At 32.4% G+C, this 10,983-nt stretch overlaps 1 protein-coding gene across 1 annotated transcript; it reads left to right on the top strand.

Annotated features, from left to right (window-relative positions):
* The first annotated feature begins 3,590 nt into the window (after window positions 1-3,590).
* LOC107644033 (2-methylene-furan-3-one reductase-like) lies at window positions 3,591-8,661 on the top strand. The gene is made up of 4 exons (XM_016347808.3): window positions 3,591-3,938; window positions 6,533-6,853; window positions 7,123-7,282; window positions 7,889-8,661. Exons 1-4 carry the CDS (start codon window positions 3,723-3,725, stop codon window positions 8,152-8,154), a joined length of 963 nt encoding a protein of 320 aa, XP_016203294.1. The 5' UTR covers window positions 3,591-3,722; the 3' UTR covers window positions 8,155-8,661.
* The last annotated feature ends 2,322 nt before the right edge of the window (window positions 8,662-10,983 follow it).

Raw genomic sequence — 10,983 nt, forward strand, 5'->3', positions numbered from 1 at the left:
CAATGTTTTATTTATAGGTCAAATTCATGCTATCCTTAGTTACTAAAACTAAAATCACCAAAAAACTCCCATGTATTATTAGAAAGTAAGAAATAGTTTTTCACTTGGTTTCTTCTTTTCAATTTCTCTTATTGTATTAGGAAGTTATGTTTCCCACAATTTGGAATAGAAAAAATATAGGTACTTCATCAGTCAATTTTAAATAATTATAATTAGTAATTATTAATTTTGTATTTCTTAAAAATAAAATTTAAATAATTACTAATTAATTATAATTAGTTAATATAAAATGTAGTTTAAAAATGCTTGTTAATTTATTGTTGACTAAACCCCAATTAATAGGATTGTCTTGGATATATTATTATTCATGCTAAAATTATGATAATTAGAGTCTGTGTCGTTAGCAATAAACCGTAGATTACATAGGCTGGTTGTAGTTGTGGATTCCATAGTTTTATTTAGAGACAGAAGCAGTTGCTTCTTGTATTCATCTGCGCTACGTGTTTTTTTGCTATGGCTAAAATACCTAAAGTAATTGCAATGATAAAATGTTGACTTAAATAAAAAGCATGCACATTGTGAATCCAACAAAATTAAAGAAAATGGGGCATGCAGTCATGCACTACCTTTAAAGTGTGCAGTTGGAAGAGTCTTGATTATTATAGAATTTTATAAATAGAAAAATTTTCAAACCAATTAAATTAAAACTTAAGATTATTTATGGTTTAGGATAAGAAAAAACTTTTAATATTGAAAAACTTTAATTTGATCAATTGTTTTATATTACACCTGTAATTACATAATTGTACCTTCTAGCAATAAATAACAGTTAGCTGCCATGTATCAGTGCGTCATTAGTCAGTCAATTGTGTGTCATTAAAACTGTGCCACCATAGAACTATCCATATACGTATCCTTTTTATTTTTTCTTCTCGTAGCATATTGGCGTGAATGAAGGCGAGGGTTTGAACATGGGTAATTGGGGGCTTTTTAGCGCTTTAGATCTTGCCTTATTTTTTCAACGGAATTGTTTAACACGTTGTTCATATTTCATATATGTTCTTACTACAATTACTCTTGTTAAATATACTTCTTTGTTATAAATTCCATTAGGTATATGTAGTAAGCATGTAGGTTATATAAGTATCCCTTTTATTATTTTTTCTTTAAATTTCTAGTCCATTGTAATGTCTGATTATAAATTTCAATTTCAGTTTTCATCATAAGTCTCTTTATTCATGTAAATGATTACCACAAGGAATAAAGAATAATTGTTTGTTTGAAATGCAATTTGATTGCTTGAGTTCTCATCAGATTAAGAAAAAGATTAATTGAATTTTGGACATCCTGATATTGAAGAGAAGCAATATGACATGCCTAAAGGTGTACTTGTCTCCAAAGCTGAAACAAGATGTATGAATAAGAGAAGTTGAAACAAAATGTATGAACCAGAGAAGAAACCGTGGTTAGCAGTGGCAGCAAGGAGTGGCTGTAATGATGAACCGCAGCGATGATCGGTGCAACAAGGGGTGCTATGGGTGGCTCAGAGAAGTTTTTGTGAAGATGACGTAGAGGAGGGAGCTTTTGAATAAGAGGCTGATTATTAGGGTTAGTGGGATCACTTAAGTTTCTTAATTTACCCAAAACAGCCTCAGATCTGCCATTTACATTCCATTCCGCCGCCATGGTGTCACCGCAATTGCGGCCGCCATTTCGCCCGCCGTAAAAATCACGTTGCGGCGACCACTGTATGGTAGCAAGGTCAAAACCCGCCACGCCATAAGGTTATTGCGCCCCCGTAACCGCAATTTCAAAACATTGGATATAGTTAGATGCATAAACTTGTATTAAGATATAGTGATATAGGTACATATAGCTATCTCTTCATTTTGCCGTGGTGATTTTTTTAAATTTTTTTAATGACTTAGTTTAAATACTTGTTTGACATGAAATTAGAAATAGTTAATTATACTGGTGTTTAAAACCAACACTAACATACTTTTTTTTCTATTGTAGGAAAATTAGGGGTGTATTTGATTTGTGTTTTTATTTTAGTATTTTTTGTTTTTTGAATTGTGTGAAGAAAAAAAATGAAAACAGTAAAAATAATAAAATTCTATTTTCTATTTTTACTTTATGTTTTCACTTTTTCTTCACAAAATTCAAAAACAGAAAATATTAAAAATAAAAAAAGAAAATGAAACACAATATTGCATATGAGAAACAATTGCATGCAAGGGAAGAGAGGCATATATTGTTCATATCTTATTTTAATTAGCTTTTCTTTTATGACTGTAATCAATGCTTTTCTTATGAGTTATGGTATGTTGTTGGTGAAGTGATACATGCACGATGGATGAGGATAATTTTGTTAGGATGGAGTTGGTGCAATTTGTGTTGTAATTATTGTGAATTTGAAACTCATATGACTAAAGTTTTGAAAATTGGTTCGAACCGGTTGGTTATTGAATCAATCAAACCGTGAACTGATGAAGATTGTGATTCGGTCCGGAGCTATGCTTGCAAATTTTAAAAATTGGGATTGGACAGTCAAATCGGTCAAAAACCACTCAGTCGAACCGATTCGAAACCCGGACAGTTTTTGAATTATGAAAAAGAAAAAAAACGAACGTTGTTTCGTTCCCTGTAACCCCCTAACCCGCTACCTAGGTCCCAAAAGGCCAGAATCCTAATCCCCTTCCTTGAGTGAGCAACCGAGCACGCTACCAGGTAACAGTGTCTCTCCCTTTGAGCTCCTTCGAGCTCCCTCACTTGCGCCGTCTAACCACGGGCCACCGCCGTGTTAAAAGATAAGAGAAGTTTAGGGGGCAGCACTTAACCAATAAAAAAAAAATGAGTAATTATCTACCATTAGATATAATTTCACACCATTAAAAATACTAATAATAACTAATTGATGGCTAGAAATCACAAAACATGATGACCCCTAACACCCTTCATAAGATAATACACCCCTAGCATGAATATAATTAAAAAAATCCTTAAAATAATAATAATAATAATAATAATAATAATAATAATAATAATAATAATAATAATAATAATAATTAAAAGTAATTACATGACAATATAACATTAATTTCAATCGTCATACAAATTGCTAAGATTAGTAACCACTAAAAATTAATTTTTTTTGGTTTGCAATCATTTGAAAGTTATATATAATGACCAATAAAATTTTTTATCAAAAAAAGTATAAGCCAACTAATATATAAGTGTGAATAAGAATCTTAGTGATTATTTTTATTGTGGTTACAAATAAAATAAATTGTCACTAAAATATTTTAATTTTCTTTTAGTGAATAGTGAGATACATATTATTGATGAATATTTCTTATTTCCTTGTACATATTTTACTCCAAATTTGGAAATTAGAAAAGATTTAAAGTAGGAGACTAGGACCATGTACGTCAAATTAAATAAATGGTAATTAAAACATAAGGAAAAGGGAAAATCATGAACCTTGTTGGAAAATCGGCTACATGCATCGTGAGTCGTGACATTTCCAGAAAAATCTCTCAAAATGTACCTAACCAGAAAAGAAGGCATGGTGGTCACTAGAAGCAGTGATTGCGACGTTACCCAATTGTAACGTAACACACCTTTGAAGCAATTTACTCACTACCTAGAGCACTAACAACCTTATTAGTACTCTTCATATACCCTCTTCAGTTTCTAAGCCTTTCTGCTCAACCAAGTTCATGGCAGCAAGCACGACTAGCATCCCATCTCACATAAAAGCCTGGGTCTACAATGAATATGGGAACATTGAAGAGACTCTCAAGTTAGACCCAAACATAGCTACACCACAAATCAAGGATGACCAAGTTCTCATCAAGGTTGTGGCTGCAGCCCTTAACCCTGTAGATTATAAGAGGGCCCTTGGACTTTTCAAAGACACTGACTCTCCATTCCCAGTAAGGATTTATTATTATTATTATTATGAAGGAAGAGTTTTGATGCATATACTTGAATAAATTAATCAACATACTTACATGTACACTAAAATCAATTATTAATATAAAATATATATTAGAATATAAATATATATTAAAAATAAATTAAATAATACATATATTTATACATAAATATATAAATAATTGTTGATTTTAGTATACAAATAATATTTTTATAAATTAATTATCTGAACATAAAATTTTTTAAGATTCTGACAAAATTATTCAATAGATTATTATTTTTGGTAATTTTGTAGAACTAAAATAATTTTTTAAAATATCAAATTAGATTATATTTTTCATAACTAAAAAAATACAATTTTGGTCCCTAAGATATAGGTTGAAAATTTTTTTCATTCCTAACATTTTTTTGCGAGTTAAATCTCATTTTAACCCTTGAAATTTGGCTCGATACTCAATTTAATCCTTACAATATCGCTAACTTAAATTAGAACCCCAAATTTGTAACAGTGGCTCTCGATTAACCCTACAATCATCTCCGTAACCGAAATGTTGATCTGGCACATTTACTTAACACACATGACACATCTAAGATGGTGTCATGTTGGTTTCATGCTCAAATCCTATGAAAAGGATGCCATTTAAGTATGGATGGGTGTTAAAACTCTCCTTCCAAATCGCACAACACAGCAAAGCCTCTAAACTATCCCACCATTATAACCACCACTCTTTTCCTCTCCATATACAAACTTTACTATAACTCTCTTCACCATCAACAACAACAACAACAATAAAAATATTTGAATTTTTTTTTTCAAAAAAAGAGCAAAGGCATAGAAAGAGACAGACAAAGAGAAAAGCAGAGGAGGAGACAAAGTTGCTGTACCATGACGCACTGACAATTTGAGCGATGTTAATGTTATTGCAGTTGCGGTGGACCTTTGTGTTGAAGGGGAGGGGGACAAAACAGCGCCATTTTGAAGCGACAAAACATCGTGAGTGAAGGTTTTCAAACATTGATAGAAGAGCAAAAAAATTTGAATGCCATTCCTGTGAGGTCCACGACCCCGACCAAGTTGGGAAAAAGAGAGGTGTGACTGTGTGAGGCACTGCGAGATCCAAAGGTCACTCCTGCCTCCCCTTTTATTGTTGTTGCTATCACGAGCCACCACGAATTTCATGTGTTTAGAGTGTGGTGGGTTCAGAGTTATTGGTAGTATATAGTTTAGGAAAGAGGAGGGAGTCGGCGGTTTAGATAGGAATGCGGTGGGAGTGGTGAGCGTGGTTGCTGTGGTGAGATAGATGAGAATAGTTGGATCCATGTGAACGTAGCCTAGCAGAGCTCTAGAAAGACGATAATGGATGATCAGTTTGAAAATTTTGGGACTTTATCTAGGGATTCATTTTAATTGCAGGGGCCATATTCAGTCGTCTAACAGCTTCTCTAGGTCATATAATCATTACCAAGCACACTCAGCACTAAACAGATCACGTGAAGAATAATGTGTCAAGTAAATGTGTCAGATTAGTCTTCCGGTGACAGATAGATGATCGCAGGGAGAGCCACTGTTGCAAATTCTGGGGTTCTAATTAGGGCTGACGAAATTGTAAGAGTTAAATTGAGTATCGAGTCAAATTTCAGGGGACAAATTGAGATTTAACTCTTTTTTGCCCATAAAATCGTCCCTAAGATTTAACTTAGTTTTAAAACCATCCTTCGTACCAAAATACCTTTTTTCTTCTTCACAAAAATACCCCGTTTCTATTATTCTTTTTCTTCTTCTCCATCATAGCAGCATCTCTTCTTCTTCATCACAGCACCAGCAACAACAATAAAATCAAAAGAAAATTCAATGTAATAAACATAAAAAATAGAATCAGAAATAGAAGTATAAATAGAATCAAAAGTAGAAGAACAATTAGAAGTAGAACAAATCAGAAGCAAAAACAGAACAAATCAGAATCAGAAGAACAATGAAATCAAAAGTGCAACAATAATGAAATCAAATAAACAGAATCAGAATCAGAAATACAAAAATAATGAAATTAGAATAAAAAAATAGAAGCAGAACGAATCAGAATAAGAAGAACAATGAAATCAGAAGCACAACAACAATAAAATCAAAGAAACAGAATCAGAATTAGAAGCACACAAATAATGAAATTAGAATCAGAAGCAGAAAAAATAGAAAGCAGAAGAATAATCAGAAGCAGAATAAATCAGAATTAGGAGCGGAACAAATCAGAAACAGAATTGGAATCCTAGGGAGGACCAATGACAAAGACACGAAGCGGCAACGAGGTCAGTAGCATCAGCGGCAGTGGCAGAGCGCCGACGACAACGAAGCACCTCTCTTTCCCTCTCCCTCTCCCTCTCCCTAAATTTTTGATCTATATCTTAGTAACCAAAATCGTAGTTAACCCGAATTAAAATGATCATTGTTTCAGTTTTTTATGATAAAAGTTTAGTTTAAAAGTTGATTGTCTACTTAATTTTTTTCTCTACTTATTTAGTTCCACTCAATATATAATACTAAAATTTGTATATAATCTTTTCAACATGAAAATTTTGTGTGTGGCTTTTGTTTGAAAAGACAGCTCCAGGGTATGATGTTGCTGGTGTGGTGGTGAAAGTGGGAAGCAAAGTGAAGAAATTTAAGGTTGGAGATGAAGTTTATGGTGATATCAATGAGAATGCTGGGAATCCAAAGGCTATTGGGACCTTAGCAGAGTATACTAGTGCCGAAGAGAAGGTGTTGGCACACAAACCCTCTAATTTGAGCTTTATTGAAGCTTCTAGCCTCCCTTTAGCAATCATCACTGCTTATCAAGGTATCGAGAGAGCTCAATTTTCTTCTGGAAAATCTATTCTTGTTCTTGGAGGTGCTGGTGGAGTTGGAAGCCTTGTTATTCAGGTTTGGATGATGCTATCTTAAAGGAATCAACTTTTCTTCTATCAATATTCGGCCAATAAAATAGTAAATGGGCAAAGATTAAAGGGAGGGAACAAGTTTAAAGAAAAAGGTTATTCACTAATAATTGTTGGTCGAAAGAAGTTAATTAGTAGAAAACCAACTCTATTTTTGCTTTTAGGATATGATTTTCACCTAATTATTAACATTCTTATTTATTTTTTTTCCAATTGTGGAGTATAAAACGTGTCACTGGCGATTTGATGTTGTAGTTAGCCAAGCAAGTTTTTGGTGCATCTAAGGTAGCAGCTACTGCTAGTACTGGAAAATTGGAGCTGTTAAGGGAGTTAGGAGCAGACTTGCCTATTGATTATACAAAGGAGAATTTTGAAGAACTGCCAGAAAAATTTGATTTTGTGTATGACACAGTAGGTAAAGATATATGCTACTTTATCACTTTTCACAGTTATTTGTATGTTCTTAGTAGATAATTAAAGGTCATAATTTTATGAAGTTTAAAATTCGGTAAAATTTGAACTGGTGTGCAAATTCTATAAAGTAAGAAGAAAAATAAAATTAAATAGAGAATGAGAGTGAATTCACACTATATATAATTACTAATTAATAACTAAATATGCAAACCATTTCATATAAAGCATTGTTTTCACTTTTTGCATATGAATAATATTATATGACCAATAAATATCATTATTTTTGGCCATCAATAATTTGTACTTATATTTATTAAAATTTATTTTTTTAAAATAATTTAATGTTTATATTAGTCAAATAGATAAAAATACTAAAAGTTACTAGCCTAGAGTTTCTCATTGCATATTTGAACCAATAACTCACATATACTTTAAATAATGCCTATATATTCGATGAAAATTTGTACATTTTGTTAGACAAAAATAACTTTTTGGTGCTAAAATATATATATATTTTAAAATCTATTTTACTGAAAACTGAATATTTAATAAGAACTAGTAGTTTATACTATAATTAGAAGCTAAAAGAGATTTTATTGTAAAAAAGGCCAAAGTAACAGGGCATTGAAGGCTACCAAAGAAGGAGGACAAGTAATAACAATAGCAGGACCTGCAAGTCCACCTGCAATATGGTTCTTTCTCCATTCAGATGGTGCAGTCTTGGACAAACTCAAACCTTATTTAGACAGTGGCAAGGTGAAGCCAGTGTTGGATCCAAAGAGCCCTCTCCCATTTTCTAAGGCAATAGAAGCATTTTCCTACCTCAAGACCAATAGAGCCACCGGAAAAGTAGTTATACATCCAATCCCATAAGCATATAATGCATGTTCAATATTTCTGTTTAAGAGTGTGTATGAGTGTGAATTGGTAATAAATCCATTCGAAATGGTGGTTGTAAAATAGTTGCACATATTGGTTGTGTTTTATTGGCAAAAATAATTTAGAGTATGTATGATAATAGTATAACGCCATGGTATATATAAAAGGAAAAGTCTAGGGGGCCAGCAATTTTATTGTATTTTGGCTAGCATGTAACCAGCAGAGAAAGGTGAGCCATTGGATGAAATCTCACACCAATCTCACACCATCAAATCATCATTGATGGCTAGTTGATGGCTACCAATCACAAATGTTGCTGGCCCCCTAGCATTGCTCTATATAAAAAAGAAAAGTTTAGGGGTCAGCAATTTTATTAAAATTTGGTCAGCACTTAACCAACAAAAGCAAAGTGAGTAATCTCACATTTTTGGATGAAATCTCACACCATTAAAATCACCAATGATAGCTAATTGATGGCTATAAAAATTCTTATTTATTATTTATTTCGAAGTCTAATCGTATCCTTATTTTATTTTCTTTCTATTAATCAAATAACGATTAACAACATCAAACTAGGTTATTTGGACACCGGTTATACATACTAAATTTCTATCCTATAACGACCCTCCTTGGGAGTTAGTTGGAACCATAGGTTACTTGCACTTACATGACACTAGCTAGCCATGTTACTAATACATGAAAATGTTATATTCTTACACATAAATTGTTTTCTCTTATGCATATTGTTATATTTTTCTTGTTGAGTTAGAATTAATTTTGGTATGATAATATCATGACAAACATTAAAAGTCGAAAGTGTGATTAATGTGTGTAATAGTGTTGTAAGCCTAATATATTCATCTCAGCCCAGTTTGTGTTATTTCAGCTACATCAAGGCATTAGTCCAATGCATAATCAGAACTAAGATAAAAGAAAAGGAGGCTCTGCGTTTGCTAAGAGAGAGGAAAGAAAAAACAAATGGGACATTTGGCAATATTATGATGAATAAGTGAACATAAAGACACTAGGACACCAACAACGTAGCACAAAAAGAACAGCAGATGAGCAAAATGGATTGTAATTGCAATCTCAAGGACAACAGAGAGTAGTGGAACAAAATGAAAAAAAAAAAAGAATGCATACAAAGAAGGACAATAGTTGGGATAGCAGAAATAGTGGAGCAAAATAAAAAAAGAATGCATACCAAAGAAGATAAGGACAACGGGCAAAATCAGTAAGAAAAATAAAAAGGCAGGCAATAAACCAATTTGATGAAACAAACTTTTCACTATTACTATATAGCTAATTCTCAACAACATTGGAAGACAAGGAAATCAGATTGAAAAAAATTCTAAACATTATCTTATACGTGCAGAATTATTTTCCTTCTTGAACTTCATTTTAGATTTTGTGTTATGGCTATCTGATGTTAATTTTTCTTCATTTGAGAAAAAAGGTAAATCATGGTGAAGTGAAAAATAAAAAAGTCATGAGAAAAAAAGAGGTAAGAGAGATACATTAAAAAAGACAAAAGAAATTTTGTTTGTATTTGGTTAGTCATCTAGGATGAATTCTCTTTATCAAGTTAGGATAGCACTTGGTGGCTATTGAACCAGTTATAGGTTCTCCTTTACCAAGTTGCGACAGCATGTAATTAAAGTTATATATTAAATAATATTTTATCTTGTTAATTAGGTACTTCTTAGGTACTCCTGAAGTACTCTGGTATATATAGATGGTTAGATAGAGTATGTTTATTAGGGTTAGGGTGTCTTATGTTCTTGTATATATATGGATAATAGTAATGACAAAGGTAATAAAGCTTTTCATCCCTAAACCATCTTTATTTCTCTTTTCAGAGCCTCCCTCTCATATGGTGCTTGCTCCACTATTTTTTCATTCAACTATGCAAATTTGAACAGAGTTTTATCATGGTACAGTGAGCAAGGAGCCTGCAACAAAGTGTGAATCTTTCACTACATATGAGAACTTTTAATGAGAGTAGCTCGTGAAATGTAGATTTGACCGATTTATTCATTGGTGCAGAATTTACAATCCACAAACTAACCGGCAAGTGCACCGGGTCATACCAAGTAATACCTCAGGTGAGTGAGGGTCGATCCCACGAGGATTGATGGATTAAGCAATAATGGTCAAGTGATTCGCTTAGTTAGACAAATAGAAAAGAGTGCTGAGAGTTCAAATGCATCAAACAGTAATTCAGAGAATCAGAAAACAAGTAATAAATTGAGGTGAAATATATATGGAGAAAACAGTTAAGGTTTCAGAGATATCTATCTTCCGGATTGATTTTTCTTACTAACTATTTTAATCATGCAAGATTCAATTCATGGCAAACTATATGTGACTAAACTCTAATTCCTTAGACTTTTTTAGTCTCCTCTAACCTCTATCAATCGCCAATTCTTTGGTCACTTAATTCTAATTAGAGGGTGAAGTTCAATTCTAGTTTATATGCCACAAAAATCCTAATTACCCAAATATAAGAGAATTATATGTCACGTATCCCGTTAAGTCCAGATAATTAGAAATTCAGAAGAAATTGTTTTCAAGCTGTTGTTCAAGTAAAGAGCTTTTTCAAGTTATACAAGAACTCAATTAGAACAAGGGTCATACTTCCGTTCCACCCAGATTCATAAGATAAAGAACGAAAATAATTCTTGAAATAGAAATCATTACATGAATTAAAATAGAAAAATAATAGTATCAATCCATACAATAGATAGAGCTCCTAACCTTAACAGTAGAGGTTTAGCTGCTCATGGTTTAGAGAGAAAACTAGGATTCAGAAAAACTGTAAAG

Source organism: Arachis ipaensis, chromosome B5 (genome assembly GCF_059453495.1).
Source record: "Arachis ipaensis isolate K30076 ecotype BB chromosome B5, ASM5945349v1, whole genome shotgun sequence".
Lineage (NCBI taxonomy): Eukaryota > Viridiplantae > Streptophyta > Magnoliopsida > Fabales > Fabaceae > Arachis > Arachis ipaensis.